Source organism: Doryrhamphus excisus, chromosome 9, assembly GCF_030265055.1.
Source record: "Doryrhamphus excisus isolate RoL2022-K1 chromosome 9, RoL_Dexc_1.0, whole genome shotgun sequence".
NCBI classification, from domain to species: Eukaryota; Metazoa; Chordata; class Actinopteri; order Syngnathiformes; family Syngnathidae; genus Doryrhamphus; species Doryrhamphus excisus.
This window is the reverse complement of record NC_080474.1, coordinates 9165802-9190875: the sequence shown is the minus strand read 5'-3', so window position 1 is coordinate 9190875 and position 25074 is coordinate 9165802. Positions and strand designations below refer to the sequence as shown.

The following is a 25074-nucleotide window of genomic DNA, read 5'->3' as shown; positions in this document are numbered from 1 at the left end:
GCATGTTAGTAATACGCTCCATGTGAGCACAAAGATCCTATGATGAAGAAGGGCGAACACCTTTGGAATGCTCCACCTGGTCTTCGAAGGTGACAGAGCTCCTCCTCTTCCCGGACGGAATGCTGTGATGGTGCGGATAGGAGGAGCCATCCGTGGAGAAGTTATCCAGTAGCACCACGTCTGTACCTGCACAGGTGATCGTGTAAAACGGGCGTTTGTAAGAGTAAATGGATTAGAGTCTCGGTAGGTATGAAATTGAAATCCACTGTGACACTCACATGAGTCCTGAGTGAAACTGAAGCCGGTGTCTCCAGTGCTGCTCCCCGGAGCCAGAAGCTGCCCCCCGCCGGCCAACATGGCCGTCAAGTGAGGCGACATCCCCAAATCTTGTGGAAGACAAAGCAACTGTGTGATGGACCCTGAATAACATGAAATCGTCACATCTTTATCCTTGACGCGACGGCGACAAACCTGTGATCCTGGTGGAGATGCTGAAGAGGCGGGACGTCCTGTGTCGTGTGGCGAAGGACTCTCTGTAGTAACGATCCCCAAAGCACATGCCCAGCAGCTCCTTCCTCACAGTCTTATTCCACAGGCCGTAGATGAGCGGGTGGCACGCGGCGCTGCAGAAGGACAGCCACGCAACTAGAGTCTCAAGCCCGTGGGAAACACTACCTTGTCCGAACAAGGCCTCAGTACAAATCACGCCCACGTACGGCCCCCACGTAATGAGAAAAGTCCCAATCACCACCAGGATGGTGACCAAGGCCTTGCACTGGCTCCCCGAGTACACCAAGCTCCGCCGACTGCCGCTGGACGACGTGGAGGTGCTGGAGTTCTTGCGTCCGTTCCTCTGCGCCCCGCCGGCGTCCTCCGGGGCCATCACCACCGTCCCGCAGTGCACCTTCCGGGCTTTGACTCGGGCCACACGGAAGATGACGCCATAGCAGGCCAGCATGACAAAGAAGGGCGGCAGGATGCACCAGGCCACCCAGAAGACCGTGTACGCCGGGTCGCGGTGCCAAGAAGCCACGCAGGTCCACTTGAAGCAGTCGAACTCGAAGGACGACCAGCCAAACAGGGGGGGCAGGCAGCCCAGCAGGGAGTGCAACCACACATAGGCGAGGACCACCACAGCCCTGTTCCCTGTGATCTTCATGGGGTAGATCATTGGGTAGAGCACTGCGTAGTATCTGTTGGGATGGAAAGGTAATCAACCGATCCATGGAAATATTGATTAGATATACCTGCGTGAGTCCTAAAAGTTACAATCATAAATGAGAATGGTCACAGATCCTCTTTGTGACAGGACGCCACTGCTGCTTTTAAGGACTTACTGTGAAAACACTAACCAAAGCTCCTCTATAACAGACAGGAGCACTCGGCCGTTCACACTAACCTGTCGATGGCGATGGCTCCCAAGGTGAGCATGCTAGCCGAGCTGATGAGCAAGTAGAGCAGGGCGGTGAAGTTGCACCACACCACGCCGAACACCCACTCCCGCTTGGCCGAGCTGACGGCCACGAAAGGCAGCACCAGGGCGGACAGCAGCAGGTTGGACAGGGTCAGGCTGAAGACAAACTTGTTGCTGGGCGTCAGAAGGTAAGGGCGGCGGTACAGGGTGGCTACAATCAGGAGGTTGCCCAAGCAGGCCAGGAGGGTGATGGTCACGATGGAGACGGACTCCAGCACAGCCAGGCCCTCACCGTTGCCCACCGTGGTGCAGTTCCTACTGGCATTCATGCTGAGGGGGGAGGTCGCCGGAGAGGGCAGGGAGACTGGAACACAGAAGACTGAAGAGCTCACATGACTGTAAATGACCATTTGTGACGCAACCTATGGGTTGTGCACTTAGCTGGTAGAATCTTCATCATTGTTTAAGATGACTTATGGACAATTAGCTGCTAAGTCCCGCCTATGCTGCGGTTTGATTGACACCAGCCATGTTTTTCAACCACTCCTTCATGGTCACAGGAGCTGACACGAACGAATACATACAAGCATGGAAGTCCTTTTTAAACCGTGTGACCCATCAAATTAAGCCACTTTTATGCCTCATATTAGCTTCTCCATTAGATATATACATAATTCGCAGAGAATTCGCTCAAATACAACCAAGTGTTTCTCGTGAAAGTACACAGACTTCAGTGGTCGGGTACCCAATACTAGCTTAATGGGTTTGTAAACTGCCTTTCAAAACAGTCGCTCATTGTAGTAAGTTACAACTAGTGACGTCACTAACTTTGTCGTTTTTAGAAAATGTGGTAACGTTGCACCCAAGTATCTATGAAGTTCTCGAACGTCGCTGTCCTTTATTTCTATGACATGCTACGTACAGAATTAGCTCAAACACAAACAAGTGCATTGTTTATTGAGCAGACGGCCACCGGTATTAAAATATTTACAAAAACATGTAATTCCGCAAAAACAGTCAATGTTTCACTATTCCAACATGTGTCGTTATGGTTTACGTTGCCGTATAGCTTAAATGTATTTGGTTTTAAATGGGAACAATCGTTAGCTTCAATATTTATTGTGCGTTCCAACTGGAAGGTGACGTCACTAAGAGACGCCATTAACGAAGAAATTGGTAAGCCTTAGCGGTAACAGCACATACACTTAATTGAACTGTTCAATAAAAGAACTGCACAAGCAGCACAAAAAGTGGTCACAGGTTTTAGCGGACACTCGCGTTAGTTTGTAAGTAGTGAGGAGGCGAGGGGGGTATGTTAGCGAGGATGTTAAGGGTGGTTCGTAGAAAAACGAGTAACTTTGTCCAACGAAGCTAACAAAAATAGCCACCGTTGGTTAGCTAACTCGAGCAACTTTCTTCCCTTTTGTCTTCCTTTTCATGAAAGTATTTACCTAATTTTCTCCCTCTGTTCAAGCGAGCTGAACATCTTACTCCTCCTCGTCCCCATCTCTTATATCCACCGAGGGTCCCCTTGAGCACCTTTTAGCCGACATTGTAGTCCTCAAACCGGGCGAGCGTCCGTACCTCGAGTCGCCGAATCCCACACACATTCACTACCAGCTGCGGAGGCAATGGCGTCCTCCTCCCACTCCGACTTCACCCCCCTCTTTCCCCAGCAGATGCCTTCCTCTACTTCTTGGCAGAGCATGTGGGTGGTCGTCGAGGTTCTGTTGGTATCTTTCTTGTGCCGCCATTGTTAACTTTGTTTTAGGCTTTTACAACATTTCGCTGTTACTTTCCAAGACGTATCGTCGATTTCGAAAGCTTTACTTTACATTAGGTACGACTTTGTATTTAAGCGACAATTCTGTCCAAATATGGTGTTGTCATGAGTTTATTTACATTGTCGGTGTATTTTATTTATCAAATCATAACTGACCCGATTGATTGACTAGTCGGACCACCCAAGTAGAACAAAGCTTCCCGCACTAATACGTCACTATTCTCCTTCGCCAATCACAAAGCGCGTACTTCCCCACTCTATCCACAGGGTGGCGCATTTTACTCCAACTGTAGTAGTGCTGCTGAGCAATGAAAGGGCGTTTGTGCAAATGTATTTATTTCAGTTTTGCTTAAAATGTCTCCTTAAATAAGTTGGAAAAGCTGGAAATGAAATATGTTTTGATTAAGGAAGTAGTATCTTTACACTTCATAGACTGCATATACTGATGTGTCTTTATTCCACCTAAACTTGATGTTAAAACTTGATCCTTGGTATATGTGGGGAGTAGTCTGTCAAGAGAGACACCAGCAGACCCTAAAAAAAGATAGAGATTAATATACTGTATTACACAAAAATGGAGCACACATAGTATTGTCCATTGAGAAGATATACTTTGATGAATATGCTTGCTGAAATGCTTTTAGTCCTTTTAATTCCTCACCATGATGGTCCACTTCCTATTCTCTGCCTCAGGGAAGACGAGGGAGCGTGAGGAGTAGAAAACGTCATCGTCCACTTCCTCCTTTTTACGAGGCAGACAGTGCAGGAAGGTCCAGTCTGGCTGAGCCACACTCGCTGTCTGCAGATAACACATACCTACTGCTGAGACCTCATGGTGAGTGCCCCGTATTAAAGATTCTAAAACAAAAACAAGTGAGAAACACGTTCTTGTCATAACACAACCCATCATCACGCACCTCCTTGGTTATCTGATAACCTCCAAAGTCCACAAGTCTCTTCTTCTTCTCTTCCTCCTGCCCCATGCTGACCCAGGTGTCCGTTACCAACACATTGCTGCCGCAGGCAGCCTCCATAGGGTCAGAGGTCAGCACAAACTGGGTTGCATGCTAAAATCAAAAGTATTCTTTGAAACGTATCTTTTTGAAATGGTTAATTGTAAAAATATTTACCTTTTTAGAGAGCCTCTCAGTCGCTTCTATTATACCTCTTTCTGGCTCATAGCCCTGAGAAGTTAAAAACAATGACAGAATTAGCATTGCATTCTTGGCTCCTTGCAGACAACAGTAGAACTTAGTACAGTACAACTTCCTGTCACCTGCCGCCCTTGACTTCATTGTATTTTCGTCATCCAGTGGTTAGCTTTTTTTATATACACTTGTCTGGCAGATCAAAATATTAAAAGCATCTCAACTTGTCCCTTACGCCTCCTGTTTCCACACAAGTTCCACTTTATAAACCAAAACATATTATGAAAAGTCTACCTTCGGGGTAGCAACCTTCAGGTGTACTCCCAGTTTGGGTGCGGTCGTCATAAAGGAGTGGAGGACGTTGTTCCCATCCCCGATCCAGCTGAGTGTTAGCCCAGTAAGGGATCCATAATGCTCCTGGAAGAGGATGCTGGTGTATGGATCACAATGAAACATTGCTTTTAAAAGCTGCTTTTATTAGTGGTGGAACCTGTAAAGTCAGGAAGTCGGCCAAAATCTGGATTGGATGATAGAGGTGAGACAGGCCGTTGATGATAGGGATGGAGGAGTCCTTATCCAGCTCCTCCAGCGTGGCGTGGCTGTACACTCGAGCCAAGATGACATCACACAGTCCTGAGAGAACCCTGTAGCACAAGACATCGAGCTACAATAGACAATTTGGAGTCGCCGATTAACCTAGCATGTTTTTGGAATGTGGGAGGAACATGAACCCAACATGAACATGCAAACTACACACAGAAGATGCCCAAGTGGAGAATCGAACACAGGTCTCCTGACTGTGTGTACAACATGCGGCCCATAAAAATATATGAATAATTTACTCTAAAATGTGTCCAAAATTCACAATAAAAGTAAAAATATATTTTTTTAAATATGTCAGAAATCAGCCAATATATATATATATTTTTTTTTTATTGAAAAGTATGTTCAAAATTAACCAAAAATATGTGAATTAATTAACTGAAAATGTGTGCAAAATGAACCAAGGATTTATGAATAATTTATTGAAAAATGTGTTGGAAATTATCTAAAAAAGCATGAGCATTTTTTTTAAAGTTTGTTCAAAATGTATAAAAATGTATTTTTAAAAAAATGTGTAACTGATGACGAACCTTGCAGTGTCTGTACAGTTTTCATTGACTCCCAGATGGATGTCCTGGGTGGTGAGGAAACAAGGGTGTCCACCCAGCAATGCGAATCCTACAGGTAGAAGAACAATGATGTCATTCAGTTTTGTACTTTTCTGTGGTAACACACTGAGAGTTGTTTGTAATGTGTTGGCCCTCTTGTGCAGCTAACTAAGCTCAGCGGGATGGTGTACAGCCTAAAAAAAACCCTTTGTTCGGGAGGTGCATGATTGTTGCATGCTCAGCACTGCATTTTTGTGTGCAACAATGCTGATTAGATCGTTTAAATGCTTGAGTAACTACTGTATGTCGTGACACCTGTTTCTGTGGACATTCTTGTCCTGGTGCTCCTCTTCTCAAATATCATTGCAATGGACTTTCCTTGCAGAAGAGGGAGGTACTACAAACACACACCACACAAAGAGAAAGCGGTCCATGACGGAACCATATGCACAGCATTTGCACAGCAAAACGGAGAAATTCTGACCTGTTTTTCATGCTTGATGCGATGTTTTAAGTCGGCAGAAACCCACAACAGCCTCTTGATTTCCTCTGAAGTGAAGTCTGCCAGTGTCAAACAGCTCCGACCCTTTAAATTCTCACAGCGCTGCAAAGCAGACCCACTCCTGTATAAGGCAGGAACTAGTCACCGTTCATTCTAAATAATACGAATGAAGAATAGTAATAATGACGTTCCCATTTATGTGCTGAACATGCAAAACAAAGCAGTCATTTAAATGAAGATCATCTGATTTCATTTGAATTCAATTTGAAAATTTGCAAAAAGAGGGGGAAAAAGTGTCCATACCTGAGTCCACGAGCATAAGTCTTCCAACATCCACATTTGAAACTTGTAGTGTTCAATATTTTAAAATACATCGTTAAAAAAGAGATAATGACACTTTGGTGACTGGCTTCTGTCTTTTATTCACTCACTTAAAAAACAGGTCCCATTGGCTGCAAAAGTGGGCGTGGCTTCTTGATATTTTTTTGGGGTGGAGTTGGCCACTAAAATCAAAATCATTTGACGCACGTTTATCATAATGTTAAATCTGTTTGAAAGTATCGACTTTATTTTAATTGTTTTCATTTTAAAATAGTTGCCTCTTTAAAATAGTGTTTGAATATTTGTATCAAAAATGTAAAATAATTGTACCTCAAGGTTTGTTCTTCTTTTCCTAAGGTAGGGTTTTTGTTTTTTGTTTCACGAGAGAACGCAAATCTGTTTGCCAGAAGGCATTGCACTTCCGTGTTCAGAGCGGATGTTTGCCATGAAACTTCAAATTAAAAGCAGCTCATTCGTTGAGTTTCTGATATGACTGTTTATGTATAGGACAAGCAATGGACACAATTGTCGGATTCCGATATATGGCTAGTCAATGTATTTCCTTTCGGGTGCCGGTAATCAAGGAATACTCAAAGAGTGCTGAAAGAATTTTGCTCTTAATTTGAAGTGTTAAACATCTCCTCCGAACATGGACGTGAGTTCGAAGCAATGCAAACAGTTTTGTGTTCTCTCGCAGTTTTGTGAGCTCCGTCCCTTTTTATACCCATCATTTTTTCTCCATGTCTCCTGCGAGGTTCCATGGATTTTTCCTTTTTGCGGTGGAAAAAAGTTGGACACCCCTGGTTCGAAGCAGCAAGCGTCTTCTACCCCACGTGGTGCCCCGTCGACTGCAGTGTATATTACATCCAGCAGGGAACAGTGTTTCACCAAATTTAGCACATCTGCAGTGATAGCATTAAGTGTGTAATATTACAGTACTTTTTTATGTTACGCGTCCTTGCTCGTTTTTAGAAAAACACTTGATCACCATTTTCATCATCATTATTGTGTGTCACCGCCCGCAAGTTTTGCCAAACAAGGTGAGATGGTGCTGAATTATAATAGTCCATTAACAGCTAATCGTGTGAGCTTAAGGGCAGGAAGCTGCAACAGTGAGCACATACTGACTTTTCCATGAAATGTGCATACCTCAGCATACATGCTTACTGTGTATATGTGTGTGTGGAGATTTTCCAGTATAAGCACTTCTTTTGGGCCTTAAGTATTTGCTCTTTCGTCCTAGAAGACTCAGAGATGATGAGCATGTCAAAGCACCTTTATCCTCTTTACACATACACACACGCCACATCCCGTCACTTTCCACACTCCACGATGACTCAGGCTGGGAAAAGTGTCTTCAGTTGTGTGTGTACAGTACATTGTAACGTATCCTAGCCCCGTCTTGTGTTAGTGTTGTTTGTCTGTAAATACAAGATATTATGAAGATTAGTACTATTAATCACAGAACTTTAACAAGACAGGAAGTGGAGGAAAATATACATCACATTTACAGACAATAAATAATACATATTATATTCAGTGGTGTGAAAAAGTGTTTGCCCCCTTCCCGATTTGTCATTGTTTGCACGTCACGCTTAAATGTTTCCGATCATCAAACAAATGTCAATATAAGTCAATGACGGAAGCATTATTATTAAGGCAGTGTTCCACCGTAGACATTCCGCTGTATTTGCACAGGGATTGCTATGATATGCAGTGATGTAGCTCAAACTCTCTCTTTTTTTGTACACGTACAATTGCAATGTAACGTTGCTGTCATCCTTTGTTTTCTGCATTGCACTGATCTGCCATTTTTACAGCTAATGCTACGTTGCGCAAACTGGTCAACCATGAGCAGATCATTTGCGGCACCGTGTGAGTCAGCGGTTTTATTGTATTGTTAGGTTTTTTATTTAGTTTCCACTCGTCTGGCCGGCTGTCACCTCTCTTTGTTTGAGTCTTTTATTAAGAGCGGCCTCGCTCTCTGCCTCGAATTAAGTGGCTTTGCTTGGGATTTTTTTTATTTGATTTTTTTTTTCATATTTTGGTATTCTCTCATTTTAAATCACTCTCATAGAAATAATTGTAAAGTGATTTCATTTGTTACAGGCTCAAACGCCCCCCTTTATTGATAACATATTCATTATATGATATTATTAGCTCGATAGACGGCGTTTTGAGTTACATTTCAACTATCATATACATAAGTGTAACAACTAGTTAATCACTGTATAATAAAAAAACTAGTAAAGCTACTCACTCTTTGAAGACGCCTGACAGACTCATGGTTTCCATTAAAATGACTATAATGATCCCACTATGGTAACCAAATATGGTTGCCACGCTGTTTACCAAGTATGGATCCCACTTCAGTTACCAAATATGGTTACCTTGTAGTTTACCCACTATGGATCCCACTTCAGTGACCAAATATGGTTACCTTGTAGTTTACCAAGTATGGATCCCACTTCAGTGACCAAATATGGTTACCTTGTAGTTTACCCACTATGGATCCCACATCAGTGACCAAATATGGTTACTTTGTTGTTTACCAAGTATGGATCCCACATCAGACCAAATATGGTTACCTTGTAGTTTACCAAGTATGGATCTCACTTCAGTTACCATACCTTGGTTACCATGCCGTTTACCAAGTATGGATCCCACTTCAGTTACCATGCTGTTTACCAAGTATGGATCCCATTTCAGTTACCAAATATGGTTGCCATTGGGTTTACTAAATATGGATCCCAACTTCAGTTACCGTGTCCTGGTTACCATGCGATTTATCAAGTATGGATCCCACTTCAGTTACCATGCCTTGGTTAGCATGCGGTTTACCAAGTATGGATCCCACTTCAGGTACCAAATATGGTTGCCATTGGGTTTACTAAATATGGATCCTAACTTCAGTTACCATGCCTTGGTTACCATGCAGTTTACCAAGTATGATCACACTTCAGTTACCAAATATGATTGCCTCGTGGTTTACCAAGTATAGATCCCGCATCCATGACTAATTATGGTTACCATGTGGTTTATCAAGTATGGATCCCACTTCAGTTACTAAATATAGTTGCCATGTGGTTTAAGAAGTATAGATGCCACTTCCCTCAGCTACCATGCCTGGCTATTATGTGGTTTACCAAGTATGGATCCCAATTCAGTTACCAAATATGGTTGCCATGTGGATTACCAAGTATAGATCCCACTTCTGTTACTAAATATGGTTACCATGTGGTTTATCAAGTATGGATCCCACTTCAGTTACCAAATATGGTTGCCATGTGGTTTACTAAATATGGATCCTACTTCAGTTACCATGCGTTGGTTACCATGCGTTGGTTACCATGCGTTGGTTACCATGCGTTGGTTACCATGTGTTGGTTACCATGCGTTGGTTACCATGCGTTGGTTAACATGCGTTGGTTATTATGCGGTTTACCAAGTATGGACTTCATTTAGCAAATATTGTTACCATGCGGTTTACTAAATATTGATCCCTCTTCAATTGCTAAATATGATCACCATGGGGTTTACCAAGTATGGATCCCAATTCAGTGACCAAGTAGGGTTACCTTGTGCTTGTATTTTCCGTTTTTTATGTATGGATCTGGCACAAACGGAAACCATGTAAACGATACCCACCCCTCCTTAAGTTACCAAGAATGGCGCCCACTTCATATAGCAACTGTGGTTGCCACTTAAGTTACTGTAGGAAACATGGATCCCATTTACTGTATGTTATACTTTGCGTTCCCACTTAGCTGCACTAAGTGATCCCGGCATAAATTACCAAATCTGGTTCCCACTTCAATGTGTGATGCAATGCAGTTCCACAGCACTACAAGCACTATAATAATAAGCGTTATAATCTAGCACAATGTTAGCTAATGTTGCGGTCAGTGAAAGAGAAGAGGAAGTGTGTCAAATGTTTTCTCTCTTTAAAGGTGATGAAGAGTGCTTGTCAGTGGGTGAGCCACTCTGTGTGTTCTCCTGTTTGTGGAGCAAAGAGGCGGGCCCTGCTTTAAGGGGGGAAAAGGAGGAATGCGCTGGAAGTTTTCCTGCACACTTTTGAGGAGCGTCTTTTCCCGTCCTTGTCCTGTCCTGCCCTGCCCCGTCCCGTCCCGTTTCTCACGGCATGGACACGTGGTCTGCTCTGCTGCTCTTGTGCGGCGTCCACATCTGTATCTGCTCTGTGTATGAAGGTAAGAACATAGATTACAATCCCTCCTAAAAAATGTACGAATCCTTTTTAGCTGGACAAAGACACCCAGCTGGCTTGCATTATTTGAAACATGGTCCATGTGTTTGTAGCACTGTGTGCTGATAATGTGTCAATGTTTTTTGTCAATTTTTGTGTGTGTTTGAGGAGGGGGTATGGAGCGGGGGGAGTGCAGTGTGCATGCGGGGGCACAAAAAGTAGCACAGCGGCCCAGTCTTCCTCATTTGCAAGTCTACCATCCGGCCTTAATGGCCACTTAATGCACGTTTAGGCGCACGCAGGCATGTTTTTTAATGAGGTCATAGGCTGACTTTTCCAGCCTCCGGTGCGGCATCAAACTTGGACTTCAAAGGTGTGTGAGCTATATGTCATAACACATGCTGAAACATGAACACATTTGCACATTCATACTCATGCATCTTCCTTTATAGGGACATTTATCCAGCTCCACACAGGAAAAGGCCTTCTTTCCCCACAAGACCGCTCATGTGTTTATGATGGGTTTATTTTACAGGGGTGTGTTTGTATGTCTTTGCTGTGTTGGCCCACTGCTTCTTTTGATCACTATTAGTCCCGTATGTGCTTGTTGACTGCCAGAATGCTTTCTCAGTCACACTGACATCCCCAACGCCAATTGAGATGTCTCATTTCATTGTTTTTTTAAATGTATGAATCAGATCCTGTCTGATGCTTTGACGATATTTTTGTAGATCATATGTGTCAAACTCAGGCATGGGGGCCAAATCAGGGCTGGGCTGCAATTTCATCCCACCATGGGAGCTTTTTTTACAACAATCTGCAGAATTAAGCCATTCCTCTGCTTTAAACTACTTCTCTCGCATTTAAATTTAAAAAGTGAAAAGAATATTGTATATACCCTGAAATTTCATTGTAACTACAACAAAGCATGCTGGGAGATGCATAATCTGCCCATTCCACACCTGCAAACTCTTGCTACACGCTTCGGACTCGGATGACACGTTCTGTTGTTTCTAGTATCTTGGCAACTACGTGTAGGACTGTTTTCATTTGCAATGCAGAAGCATTTCCACACGGCTGACATGGATTTATTTACTTTCTGGCCTGCTGCAATAAAAAAAGGCCAAAATGCAAAATTTGGTGGGAAATGATTATGGCTGGAGGAGTTTACCACTTCAGTTTGTCCCCTTCTGATGCATCTGAGGGACTCATCAGCTTTAATGGTAGACTTAAGACGTACACATGGTACATGACTTGAGTTCAATCATCTCAAATCATCTCAAATCATGTCAACAATGACAGCAAAAATCTCTGCACATAATAAGTCTCAATTAAACTGTCATCAGCGTGTGCAGTTTAGCCATAATCGCTAATTCATTGAGCAATCCGATGTTATTTACTAAAGAACACAGCTCTCATTTGACTATTATGATGTCACAACATGAATAAAACATCACACAGACTCGGGGGAAGCCATTCATGTCAAATAGATCTCTTCAGAAAACTCATTATCGGGTGCAGCGGAAGTGAGACTTTCAGAGTAAAATATAAACATACGGAGTTCTTAATTGGTTGTAATGTAGTTAGGGCTGCCACCAATACAGTAAATGAATGTATTTAGTCAGTGATTCCCAAAGTGTGGGCCGTGGTGGCACTGCAGGTGGGCCATGAGAGGTCATTAAAAATATGATTCATTTTTGCAAATATTATTATTTTAATTATTTTTATTGTAAAATTTTATTGGGCTTTCTTTATCCCCCTGCTTTCATTTAAATCCTGAATCTTAATAATTATTATTATATTAATAACAATATTAATAATGATAATATTTATAACAATAATATTTATATTTATAATAATAATACTAATAATTATTAGTATTATTATAAGTTATAATATTGTGAGAATGAAAGCACGTATTGATGTGCAGTTTGTGTTCTCACTCAGCATCAGCCGGTGCTCCTGAGAGACATAATAGATCCCCTTTAAGGAAAATGAGGATCTCAGTGGTTCTTAATGGAGCTGTTGCTCCCCCACCCCGGGCATCTTGTCTAAATTATTTGTAATGCTTGATGATATGTGATTTCATGCTAAAAGAGCAATGTTCTGTGCAGACCACCATTATTGCACCGGAGTAAAGATGCAATTCTCATAATGAAATGAGAATATAAAGAAAATGCCATCTCTTCTGCCTCAGCCCATAATCACACGTTAACATTTCGAAAACACGCTTCCAGTTTGTGTTGCTAGCCCACAGAGGGAAGCTAATTGGAAATTGGCCTTTGTCATTCCCAGAGGTTTAGCGGGAAGATGATGCTTTCATGCCTCCTCCACTGACTCTTTTTTTATTTTGATCTTAACACTTCCATAGAAGTTAAAAAGAAAAAAGGATGGCAATGGCAGGGTGACATGCTCATTAGCTGCGACATGTGTCACATTTTGACGTGAAACACTCGCGAGAGCATGAGTCACTAACTTGCAACAGCAAAGATGCTTTTTTGGAGCTGCTAAAGCCACAGTCTCGCAATCAACGCTGGCTTTTCCAGCGTCAGCGCTTCATTATCTGCTGGCTTCCATTCAAAGGGTGAGTGCCAAGAATAGCAGTCACGCTTCACCGCAGGTTACAATGCACTTAGTTTAGCGCAACTCCAGAGGTATATTAATAATATTTCATCATATTTTGTTGTTATGAGCCTTCCTGCACTCTCACTATTTGTATCTACTTCTTCTCTCTTGCACAATAAAAGTCAGCAGAGTGACGAGTTCAGGCTGTGGTGAAACTGTGTTGTTTAACTTGGCGTGTGCTCGCCAGTACTTTGGGGAAGATAAATCGGGTTGACGCTGTTGTGAGTCTGATTAAATGCAAACTGTTTTCTTTTGTATGATGAAAATAGATAACAGTACTGTAAATAAAAGAGGAGAGCACGTACTGGTACTCCTTCAACTCTTAATGCCAAGCCCTGAGCTGCCATGGAGTTCTAAATTAAATTAATAAATTGTGCTATTTTCTGGTTGAACACGGACAATTATTATTCAAAAATGTGCATATTTAAGCATTCATTCATTCATTTTCTACCGCTTATCCTCACAAGAGTTGCAGGGGTGCTGGAGCCTGTCGCAGCAGTCTTTGGGCGAGAGGCGGGGTACACCCTGGTCTGGTGGCCAGCCAATCACAGGGCACATATAGACAAACAACCATTCACACTCACATTCATACCTATGGACAATTTGGAGTGGCCAATTAACCTAGCATGTTTTTGGAATGGAGGAAACCGGAGTCCAGAGTACCCGGAGAAAAGCCACGCATGCACGGGGAGAACATGCAAACTCCACAAAGAGATGGCCGAGGGTGGGATTAAACTCAAGTCTCCTAGCTGTGAGGTCTGCGCACTCGATCGCCGTGCAGCCCCATATTTAAGCAGATTTGATGTATTTTTATGAATCTTTTGCAAGCATGGCTGAATGATCTAAAATGCTAATATAAGGTGTTCAGAATATGATATGATAGCCATAGCATTTCAGTATGTGGAATCAAACTATGGAATGGATTGAGTAAGGAAATCAAACAATGCACAACGATGAGCCAATTCAAGAAACAATACAAGCAGTTGATGTTTGCTAAATACAAGGATGAAGAGTCTTGAACCAGTCATGATGTGCTATATATATCACTATATTGACACTTACTATGGTACCCATTATGTCATTGGATGCTCATATCACCTCGTACTTCAGTAAGTGACAAAAAAATAAAATAAATAAATACAAAATTTAAAATACATACTTAAATGATATTAGGAAAGCAGGAAGTGAACAAATGTAACAGTTACTGGTTGTAAAAGTACCAGATGGAGGGGTAGGATTGAATAAGCTTTGCTTCTTCCTACTCCTTTTGGACATGTGGAACTGGGAACTGATTATGGGATGCACTCAATTGTAATCTGATGCATGTTCTAATGAAATTAAACAATTACCATAGTCATGTTACTGTAATGTTCCGTGAGACACACAAGCACCGGACTATGTCCAGAACAGCAGGCTTTAATTAAGTGCTCTCATAATAATCCCATATAAAAAGCGCACATTCTGCTATTGTGGCTGTAACCCATGCCAAGCTAAAGCTCAACTCTCAAATCCCCACATCACTTCCACTCTGCCGTTCTAGCACTTAGGGACACACACAAGCGCTTATTTGTGTCTTATTTAATGTTATTATGTCTACTATATTGGGTAATACAAGTGTAAAGGTGACTATAGGGGTGTTAGTTCATGTCTCGAGGGCTCTAATAATGGTAAGAAGCGCATTGAGATTGTAGGCTATTAGGCCAAAATGGCTGCAGGGAGGCATGATTTGTACGGATAAGTAGAGAACACTTTGGTGTCTCATTTCCTCTAATTACTTTTCAGTATACGTATTCTCTCCCTTCATGAAGCACACAGTCAAGTTTTTGTCTTCGCCGGTCAGTCGGCGGCACGCAGCAGCTCCTCAGTGAGTGATGATGTGTCATCGCCGTCAAGAGAAAACCTCAGTGGGTCGTGGGTTTGTGTGTGTGCCATCCCAGCACGGTTAGGGAGGTGTCGGGGGGGAGAAAAGCCACATTGAGAAAATGTGCGGCAAGACTGATGTATGAAGCTGAGAGGAGGAGCACAGAACACACCTCCTCTGTGTGATTAGTAAACAGAGCACACATTCACCACCCTAACGTGCCGAGGTTAGGGAGTTTAACCACGGCCTTATTTGATTGACCTGCTGTACACCGGCTCTCTGCTCATTTTATTCACTGTCCTGCAAGGCTGCACACACTGTAGGCTGGATTTATGCCGCAATGCCCAATCCCGATAGCATGAAGAGAAAACAAAGCACGGAATCACATGTTGACAGTGAATTGGAATCGAACACTGAAACATGCAGTGTAAATCCAGCCTTACATTCTTATTAGATGTGGCTCCCTCCAGCAGTGCAAAAATGGATCCTTTTTTTCTAAATAATTCAGAGATGCAAATGCATTTTTGCAGCTCCTGCAAATTTTCTAGTTGCAAATAGGAGACTTCATTGATGCAAAATGGATTGATTTTCTGTTCCAACAAAAAAATAGAGCAGCAGTTTGTGTAAGCAGCAGCAAATATGCAAAATTGATACATTTTGGCTCCCACAATCAGGCCTGTCGCGATAACGACTTTTGCAGGACGATAACTGTCCTGCAAAATATTGCAGATAAACATTAATTTGACCATTTTTTAATCTAATAATAACATTTGACATAATAACGTGAGTACACCCTATCAATAAAGCAATAAACTCATTTCTCAAGAGTATTTAACATAATAATGTGCAGCGGTTGGGGGGTTAAATGATCCGTGATTGCGGATGGACCAAAACTCCTATCCCGACATATTTAGGGTCAATATCTATATACGATATATATCCAATGTTTCTCAAAAGTCAAAGCCAAATGTGCGTGCAAGTTTTTATTCAAATGTAAGCAATCTTATCAAAAAATAGCAGCTAAAATGAGCCGGGTTAGCATCGTTAGCGCTTCCAGATGGTAATCATGGTTGATGGGGGTGCTCAAGGCTAACGGCTTCTCCCGAGTGTAAACAAATGGAGCTTCAAACGTAACAAGATGAACATCCACCGCCGCACACTTGCTTAAGGGGTCGGTATGGTACCAAAAATCATAAGAAAGTAATAAATAAAGCACTATTAAACACTAAGACGCCACAGGAAACACAGAGCTGCCATAACTAGCTTGTGCCTGGCCAGCGCCATCTTGAAACACGAGACTTCCGCGTCAAATCCCGTCTCTGTCGATATGAACGATATGATTGTTTTCATGGAAAGTGAATATATATACGTACATCACTTTCCATGAATGAAGTTAGCATTTGTCTTCTTTTTTGAGTCAAAAAATCTGTGCATCTCTGAAATGAGTGAGCAGTTTTTAAATTATATATATATATATATATATATATATATATATATATATATATATATATATATATATATATATATATATATATATATATTTTCTTCTTTGTTCCAACAAAAAAGCACAGATATGCAAAATGGAAAGCTTTTCTGTTCCCATAATGAGGCACAGCAGATTAATTATTCTTTGTCGTGTCAGAGAGAGCGTTTTAAAGCTGCTAACTCCAGCTATTAAAATGACATTTTAGACGGATTGTTTTTTTTTGCTTCCAATAACAAAAGTGTCGACGTTTGTGAAAAATACTACAGAGACATTTTTTAAGCTGTTCAAATGTCATTTTCTTGCCTCTGTAATGAGGCGCAGCTTTCAGTGTAAGGCTCCCGAAAAAGGAGGGAGGAGGAAAGTATTTCCAAGAATTTGTACACATTTTTCACAACATGACGTCTGTGAGAGAACAAACATGGGATGCCTTGCTGGAAAAATGGATCATTTGAGGTTCACTCCTTCTGCATGACTTCAACCCAAACATGCTCGCTCTCTCACTTGCGAGTCTGTTTCAGATGTAAAAGCAATTTTTAAAAATGTCATCCCATTTCAAAGATTCTCTAACTTATTGGATGCTTGTCTTCTTCTTCGGGCTTATTAGATGCTTTTGCTTCATCCTTTGCTTCCATCCCCAGGGTCAGGACAGTCCGCCTACGGAGATGATGAGGACTGGTTTTCTCATGCATTTAAAGGTGATACCCTTGTGATGCAACACCTGTTCTCATTAATGCTCCTTTTTTGTCAATTCAGAGTGGAAATTAGCCGAGCTGAGTCCTGTCCTCTGGGTTTGAGCCAACAGGAAATAAAGTGCAGATTTGGATTCCCACTAGAAACATGTGGGCCCCTTTAAACTTGGCAAATGGCATTGTAGCTCTGTGTCCAAATTGGGAGGCAGAGAGATGGTCTCAGAGGGGGATTTGTGGGTTAACGTTCAGCTTTCAAGCTAGGCTAGGCGATGGTTGACATGGTAACTGGTGCTACTTAAATAAAAAAGAATCAAAAGCAATCGGTGCAATCCAATCCTTTGGATGCAGCCTTTTGTTGTTGTTGTTGATCTCGTAGGATAGTTAGCAGACTTGCGTCTTTAATGCTGCTCTGGTCTAATTGCTAGTCTCAGCGTCATACCTATCTCTCAATTTCGCTTTAAAGACTCAACAAAATGCTGTGGTTTGCTGTCAGCATTTTTTACCTGAGGACTGGAGCATACGTCTTGTGCTGGAAGACACAGCCATCCCAAGTGCTGTCGCCCGCTGTTGTTGCTGACAGTACTAGTGTGAGTATGTGTTTCAGTGCGCCCGAGGAAAGAAGTCCAAATCAAATACATAAAATACTGTACATCAGTGATTCCCAACGTGTTGGCCGTGGTGGTACTGCTGGTGGGCCATGAGAGGTCATTAAAAATATGATTCATTTTTACAAAATTATTTGTATTATTTTTATTGAAAAGTATTTATTGCACAATTAATTTTTTATAGGCCTATGTAATAACCCATTGAGTGTTATTGACCTGTCACAATATTTTAGGAACCTTATACAGTTTATGATTGGAATGTAGCTCTCTGGTCATCATGCCAGTCTTGGATGCAGTTATGAAAAGTATGACAATTAATTCTGTCTTGTGTGTACACCACAGATTCAAAGTTTGGGCTTCCTTCATCCCACTGCTTTCATTTCAATCCTGAATTGTAATAATAATAAAAATTATTATATCATATATATTGTAATAATATATATAATAATACTAACAATGATTATTATATATATTATATAATAATAATTATAATTATGATTATTATACCCATTATTGTTATCCAAGTGTAAAAGGAAGCACTGAAAGATGTTAAAAACGACGGAAGTGGTCCACCGTAACTGTGATAAAAAGTATGGTGGAGTCTTATTCATACGTCCTTCTACTCTGGCCACCACTTTTGGAATTCAGAGCAAAATAGTAAACCATTTGATGCTCACTATTGTGTATGATCACGTTGTGCTGGCTTCTGGGATTTCATGTTATTTTTCCAGAAAACACTTACGTACTAAAATCTTACACTGTAAACCCGAGTAAGTTAGCAGAACTCAAAAAAATCAGTTGCCACATTTTTTTTAGTCCGTAAACTCAAACATTTGAGTATATCAGAGCTTTAATATTTGGAGTTGATATTAGATATACTTTTTTAATTTTGGGGTGAAGAGAGAAATAGCTTTCTTTTTCACATTCTCTCTGCTGTGCATTCTCCATTCTTTAATTTTCGTTGTCATTTCAACTCTTTCCATAGGAAGAAGGTGTGCATGTGTAACCTACACAGTACAAATCTATCTGAAGCAGTACATTTATTCTTAATTTATTCTTAGTTTGATTTATTCATGTTTAATAGATACTTTATTTTACAAGTAACTACTAATTCTTTTAAGTAGGTTACACAAATCTGCAAAAAGTTCATATTAATCAAAAGTTACAAGTAAAATAAACTGAAAAGACAGATAATGCAACTGGCAATCAACATTTATAAGTAGAACTTAAGACAATTTTAAGTTAACTATACTTATACCAATTAATTATTTTGAGCATTCGGATTTACAGTGTCTTAAATTGTATGTAAACTATGTTTTTAAGTTAATCTTACTTAATATTACCATAGTTCAATTTAATCAAAACATATTAGTTAAAAGTACTCAAAATGGAACAACATGTTAAATGAACTTGACATAATTAAGTTATTAGAACTTTTTAAAGAACAATGAGTATGCATAATTTCATTTATTTAAGTACTTTGAACATTTGGGTTTACAGTGTACTTTGGAGGTTTCACTTGATTTTTTTTACATTATATTAATATTTTACAATACTTATTACAATACTCATTATTGCTATTTTAATGTATTATTATGACTATTTTTATATGTATTTTCTTTATTTTTACTTCCAAATTGTGCAACCTCATTGTCCAAGCTCAGGGGCGTCCACTGTAAATGTAAACAGCACCCTCTGCTGGATGTGGTTGGGCACTGTTACACTCTTAGCAGTCATACCCAATAAGATAGAATAGAATAATAAGTCATAAATCCAATGCCTCTATGAGTCCACCACTTCATGCTGCCCCACCCCCCCCAACAAAGACAAAGCATCCAAAGACGACCCTCTTTGCACTTTTCAGGGACAGCATGGTGCGCGCCAATAAAGGTGAAACATGGCGACGTGAGCTGCCGCACCCCCAGAGGAGAACACTCCAAGAACGTCATGGGGACGCGCTGTCAAATCCGCTGCAAGCAAGGATATGAGACGCCGAGTACGGAGGTGGTGTGCATGGCAAGCAAACACTGGTCCTCCAACTACGCATGTCGAGGTGAGTGTACTCTGTACTCTGTAGCCACCACTTCTGGAATACATCTGGGATACACTCGCCAGGTGCGTACCGTATTATTCCGAACATCCTTGGAAGTACTTCTTTCTCCGGCAGAGATCCGCTGTCTCAAAATGAGCATGCCCGCTAACGGCGGCTACAAGTGTTCAGACGGCTCCTACTACAACTCTCGCTGTGAGTTCTTCTGCTTGCCCGGATTCACCTTGAAGGGCTCCAAGACGGCCACCTGCCAACACAACAAGGCTTGGAGCACCGCCGTTCCCACCTGTGTCGGTACGCTGGATCGTTGTCCTTGTTTTGAAGCCTTGGGCTACCGTGGCTGTAGGCAACCTCGGGATTTACTATCATGAAGGATTAACATCCACAGCTTTATCTATCTCTGCCTGCACTTTCAAATGTTGTTTTGTGAAAAAAAAATCTATTTTGTGTCTGTGTGGGTTATTGTGTGTCGCTGCTCTATAGGAGTCCCCAACTCAATACAAAGGGTTGAAATGAGCATAATAGGTCTTCTGTAAACATATTTAATAATTACAAACAAATAAGATTGATTACTACACGGATTTCACTTGCAGGCTATTTTGGGAACATGTATACCTTTTATCCATCATGTATATGTGTTTATATGTATTTAGAAAAAAACTACAGTTTTTGTCTTACAGTAGTTTGGCTGTTTGGAACACGTTTGTTTTTTCCATCCCCTCCAGACATGGATCCTCCAACAATCAAGTGTCCTCACGTGAAAGACAGGTGGGCAGAACCAGGCAAACTCACGGCCAGGGTGAGGTGGGACACCCCAGAGGGCGTGGACACGGCTGATGGCGTCCTGACAGAGTATGCCGGGGTCCCGTTTGGTATTCCACGGTGCATTCACACAAAGACAGATGAAATCGTAAAACATGTCCTTTTGCAGCGTGGTCCTGAAAGGGAAACCCCCCAAGTCGGACTTCCCCGAGGGCCTCCACAAGATGTCCTACTCTGTGTTGGACCGTGCAGGGAACAAAGGGTCTTGCCGCTTCAGTGTCAGAGTGAGGGGTGGGTTTAAAATGCACACGTGTGCAGACCAAAGTATGACAAGCTCTAATAGTACCAAAAACTACAAACATGTTGGATTTATAAATGAGGAATTCTACTTAGCGGAAATGAATTGCTGTATGTCGTGTTCTTGATATGTAAATGTTCTTGTTTAGAACAACACATGATATTGTTGCGGGGCGGCACGGCGGTCTAGCGCGCTAGTGGTTAGCGCGCAGACCTCACAGCTAGGAGACCAGGGTTCAATTCCACCCTCGGCCATCTCTGTGTGGAGTTTGCATGTTCTCCCCGTGCATGCGTGGGTTTTCTCCGGGTACTCCGGTTTCCTCCCACATTCCAAAAACATGCTAGGTTAATTGGCCACTCCAAATTGTCCATAGGTATGAATGTGAGTGTGAATGGTTGTTTGTCTATATGTGCCCTGTGATTGGCTGGCGCCCGAAGACACCTGGGATAGGCTCCAGCACCCCCGCGACCCTCGTGAGGAAAAGCGGTAGAAAATGAATGAATGAATGATATTGTTGCTGTCCGATTTAGTCCTTAAAAAACTATTTCAAATACTTATTTGTGTTTGGATTACAAAATCAAAACGCAGACTCGTTGTGCTTACAACGATTTTGAGAATAAAATTGTAGATTTACAAGAATAAAACCATACATTTACGAGAAAAATGCTCAATGTTATCAGAATAAATTGTAAGTTTACGAGAATACAGTTGTAAACTGTAGATGTTAAGTAAATTTACAAGAATAAAGTTGTTAAAAAAACCTAATATTACTACAATAAAGTCATACATTTATGAGAATAAAGTTGTAAATTATAGATCTTTGAGTACATTTACAGAAAATAAAGTTTTGATTTTCTGACAGTCAAGTTGCAAATTTACAAGAATAAAGTCGTACATTTAGGATAAAAAATGTGTAATATTACAAGAATTCAAGAAATTTACAAGAAACAAATCAAATCATAACATTACGAGAATAAAGTCATATTTATGCGAATAAAGTTGTAAATTTTTGGTTTTGGGATGAAAACAAAGTTGCTAATTCACAAGAAAAAACTTGTTATGGTACGAGAACAAAGTCATAAATTAGCAAGTAAAAACTTGCTAATAAAGTCATACATTTACAAGAGTAAAGTTGTAAATCATAGGTGTTAAGTAACCTTAGAGAACAACGTTGTAATATTACAAAAATAAAGTTTAATAATAAAGTCATACATTTACGAAAGCAAAGTTGTAGGTGTAAGTAACATTACGAGAACAACATTGTAATATTACAAAAATAAAGTTGTTTCACATTTCCGAGAAAAAAAAGTGTAATGGTATGAGAATAAAGTAGTCCATTTACGAGTAAAAACTTGTAACATTACAATAATAAAGTCTTACGTTTACGAGAATAAAGTCGTAAATTATAGCTCTCTGAGTACATTTACGGAAATAAAGTTGTGGATTTCCAAACAAGTTGTAAATTTACGAGAAAAAACTTGTAGCATTACAATAATAAAGTCTTACATTTAGGAGAATAACGGTGTAAATAATAGGTTTGAAGTTCATTTATGAGAATACATTTGTAAATGTACAAGAAATGTTGTATGACAATGACCTTAAAAAATGGTAAATTTCCCCCCCAAAAACATAGCATAATTCTGAGAAACCCACCCCAAGATCAAGTGTTGTATGTGTATTGGATGGGAAGCAGGCTTCGTCTTGTGACTCCACATGCAATGCCTTCTTCTCTAGTGCGCCGCTGCAGTCCATTGTCCCCTCCGGACAACGGCTACATGAAGTGTGACAACGACGGAGACAACTACGGCGCTACCTGCGACTTCACCTGCGCGGGCGGCGCTGATCTTCAGGGTAGCGCCGCCCGGGTGTGCCAGTACGGACTCACCTGGTCCGGAAGTGACACGACTTGTGCACGTGTGTATGACTTTTGCTACTAAAATGCTCCTTCAAATGGTCCCCAAGCTACTCTTTGTTCATATACGTATACGTACACATATATATACGTATATATACTGTATTTATAGTGGAGTTTGGTTACCGTGTTTTTAGTCAGTTCTGTGATATTACATATATTATGATGTGATATTACATTCCCCTGACTAAAGGAACACTGAGAGTTTATTTGATGTGGAATCCAGCCCAAAATGTTGTGACTTCTTGACCATGCACAGAATAAGTAAGCAGGCAGTAATGTATGAAGTATTACTCCTCTATTATTCATGCTAATTATTTATCTGAAGCGGCTACGCTCGCATTGCCTCCTTCAGTCACGCTTCATTGTCCCCATCGCAGCCATGAACATTAACGTGGGGGTGCGCACGGCAGCCGCCCTGCTGGACCAGTTCTACGAGAAGCGACGACTGCTCATTATCTCTGCCCCGACGGCTGCCAATCATAATTACCGCTTCCAGATGACTAATCTACAGGTGAGGCCTGGAGGAAATTGCAGCCTATTTCCTCTCTTTCCTCTCTTTAATGTTGTATGAGGGGGCGGGAAGCGTGGGGGCGGTTGCAGGGAGGAGATGTCAAGGTGATGAACATGTGAGACACCGACACATCTTCTCAGAGTCCGCCCTGTCTCAAGCTGCTAAGTCATGGATGGCATCACAATGGGAATCAGCACTTGGGTCCAGCATGATGGTCCCCTGGGCCCCCAAAGGCAAGGGCCCTGGAGACAAAGGAACCATAATGTTTTCCCCCAAGTTGTTGTGGTGCTATCAAGGGGCCCTGACCCTCACCTGGCTTGAGCGTGAGGGGGGGCCTACATAGAACCCTTACTTGTCCCACTGTGGGTGCTAGGTCCATGGTGCATAATCACCTATGTGCTGAGCCCCAATCAGGCCCCATGAATGAGGTCCCACCACCTGAGAACTCCTGGAAGAAAAACCCAAGCACCGGTGTGCCCATGTTGCACCGGGAACCTTTTCCTCACGGGATGGTGGGTCCGTGGGTGTGGGTCTTTGGGCTGAGGCCTCACAGGTGAGGACCCGACCGGGTGCCCTCACCCTGGCTCCTGTATGATGGAGCACCGTGGAATTCTTGTGTTTTTCCAGTGGGGGATGGACAGTATGGATCGGTCTTCCGGGCTCCCCCGCCCTAACCTGGCCCACAGGTAAGGGCCTAACCAGCAGACCTTCTTCCTCTGATGCTCGGTTCCTAGGGCATTGGACCTGTATGGCAACAAACCACAGGGGGTTTTCTCCTGTCCTTCCCGTCCAGGCCACAAGCGAGGGCTTGGCACTTGGCACCCACTGTGTACCCCTCCCCCCGGGCCTGGCGTTCACATTTGATCGTATCTACTAGTGTAAACACAAGCTGTTAAAGTCACATGTCTCTGGTGGCAACAGCACGCCCAGTGCGGACTGGACCTGCGTCACGTGACTGTCATCGAGCTGGTCGGGACTTACCCGGCCCAGATTGGCCGCATCCGACACAGGCTTCTTCCCCCGGTGCTGTCCTTGCAGCTCAGGTACGCGCACACACACACACACACACACACACGTGTGTTTATTTGGTAGTCACCGTCTTGTGCGTTGCCTAGGTTACTGCTCCAAATTCCTCAAAGGTCCTTCCAGATGCTTTTGGTGGACAAGCAGGGCACGGACAAGCAGCGCTACCCGTTCCCCATCACGGCGGCTGAGCTGTTCACCACCATCGACACTTTCCCCCTGCGCAAGGACGACATGGTATTGCAGCAGGCGGCCGGACAGAGCTGTCAATCATAATGGGGCCCCCGTGGACTCGGCCCCTGGACTTGTAGCACGCACTCGTGCAGGAAGTCATACAGTCCAGTCCAGTGTGTGTACGTGTGTGTGTGTGTGTGTGTGTGTGTGTGTGTGTGTGTGTGTGAAAGGGAGACGTATCAAGCCACATGTCACAACAATCATATTGATTCCTGTGTCTTGTCTACCTGGTTTTTATTTTACTTTTATAACGATTGTTTCTCAAAAAGGTATTGCTACTTTTTGGAGTGGAAAGATCTGCTATGCTATTGCTATGTCCCACTTGAACTATAATAATAATAATAATGTATTCTCACACTCTTTGGACTATACCATGTGTTTGTGCAACACCCATCACTATAGGAAATCATGGACACAGACATTGTCTGTTCCAGGGTCAAACTGTGGCCCTTTTTTAACTGGACTATGCTAATAAAGGATCTTTGGCTTGTG

At 42.1% G+C, this 25074-nt stretch overlaps 3 protein-coding genes across 13 annotated transcripts in view; 1 reads left to right on the top strand and 2 right to left on the bottom strand.

Annotated features, from left to right (window-relative positions):
* gpr161a (G protein-coupled receptor 161a) overlaps positions 1 to 3393 on the bottom strand; it is a 4817-nt gene extending 1424 nt beyond the window's left edge. Inside the window, exons 1-5 of one of the 2 annotated variants that reach the window (XM_058081491.1) lie at positions 2999 to 3393; positions 1400 to 1778; positions 472 to 1193; positions 279 to 386; positions 61 to 186 (exon numbers count right to left, since the gene is read on the bottom strand). In XM_058081491.1, coding sequence (XP_057937474.1) covers positions 61 to 186; positions 279 to 386; positions 472 to 1193; positions 1400 to 1778; positions 2999 to 3122 — 1459 coding nt within the window. In that variant the 5' untranslated portion in view covers positions 3123 to 3393. Of the gene's footprint in view, positions 1 to 60; positions 187 to 278; positions 387 to 471; positions 1194 to 1399; positions 1779 to 2865 lie in introns of both variants that reach the window. The other variant, XM_058081493.1, reaches the window with a different exon arrangement.
* srpx (sushi-repeat containing protein X-linked) lies at positions 2529 to 25074 on the top strand. Of its 7 annotated transcripts, XM_058081505.1 has the most exons (13): positions 2529 to 2590; positions 3891 to 4032; positions 5486 to 5572; positions 10270 to 10527; positions 17134 to 17190; positions 19654 to 19842; positions 19957 to 20133; positions 20565 to 20691; positions 20771 to 20892; positions 22634 to 22813; positions 23192 to 23325; positions 24247 to 24368; positions 24441 to 25074. In XM_058081505.1, the coding sequence occupies exons 4-13, from the start codon at positions 10461 to 10463 to the stop codon at positions 24622 to 24624; spliced, it is 1359 nt and encodes a 452-aa protein (XP_057937488.1). In that variant the 5' UTR covers positions 2529 to 2590; positions 3891 to 4032; positions 5486 to 5572; positions 10270 to 10460; the 3' UTR covers positions 24625 to 25074. The 7 variants fall into 7 exon arrangements, with proteins under 7 accessions (XP_057937488.1, XP_057937485.1, XP_057937489.1 ...); XM_058081502.1 differs by lacking the exon at positions 5486 to 5572; XM_058081503.1 differs by lacking the exons at positions 2529 to 2590; positions 5486 to 5572 and adding an exon at positions 2707 to 3122.
* On the bottom strand, positions 3503 to 6732 carry otc (ornithine transcarbamylase). 4 transcript variants are annotated; one of them, XM_058081513.1, is made up of 10 exons: positions 6302 to 6732; positions 5981 to 6119; positions 5812 to 5893; positions 5479 to 5566; positions 4836 to 4989; positions 4640 to 4762; positions 4328 to 4381; positions 4115 to 4252; positions 3859 to 3996; positions 3503 to 3731 (listed from the first exon to the last, which is right to left on the bottom strand). In XM_058081513.1, exons 1-10 carry the CDS (start codon positions 6370 to 6372, stop codon positions 3672 to 3674), a joined length of 1047 nt encoding a protein of 348 aa, XP_057937496.1. In that variant the 5' UTR covers positions 6373 to 6732; the 3' UTR covers positions 3503 to 3671. The 4 variants fall into 4 exon arrangements, 3 of the variants coding, with proteins under 3 accessions (XP_057937496.1, XP_057937498.1, XP_057937495.1); XM_058081515.1 differs by having other exon boundaries at positions 3505 to 3731; positions 4115 to 4264; positions 5981 to 6100; positions 6302 to 6731; XM_058081512.1 differs by having other exon boundaries at positions 3506 to 3731; positions 4115 to 4264; positions 6302 to 6731.

Coding starts and splice junctions, on each gene's coding strand:
- otc (XM_058081512.1), bottom strand. CDS start 6,372: ATGTATTTTAAAATATTGAACACTACAAGTTTCAAATGTGGATGTTGG. Junction 4,265..4,327: donor CTGAGAGGCTCTCTAAAAAG/GTAAATATTTTT, acceptor TTTTGATTTTAG/CATGCAACCCAGTTTGTGCT. Junction 3,732..3,858: donor ATAGGAAGTGGACCATCATG/GTGAGGAATTAA, acceptor ATCTTTTTTTAG/GGTCTGCTGGTGTCTCTCTT.
- srpx (XM_058081502.1), top strand. CDS start 10,461: ATGGACACGTGGTCTGCTCTGCTGCTCTTGTGCGGCGTCCACATCTGT. Junction 10,528..17,133: donor TATCTGCTCTGTGTATGAAG/GTAAGAACATAG, acceptor TTCCATCCCCAG/GGTCAGGACAGTCCGCCTAC. Junction 19,843..19,956: donor CTCCAACTACGCATGTCGAG/GTGAGTGTACTC, acceptor TTTCTCCGGCAG/AGATCCGCTGTCTCAAAATG.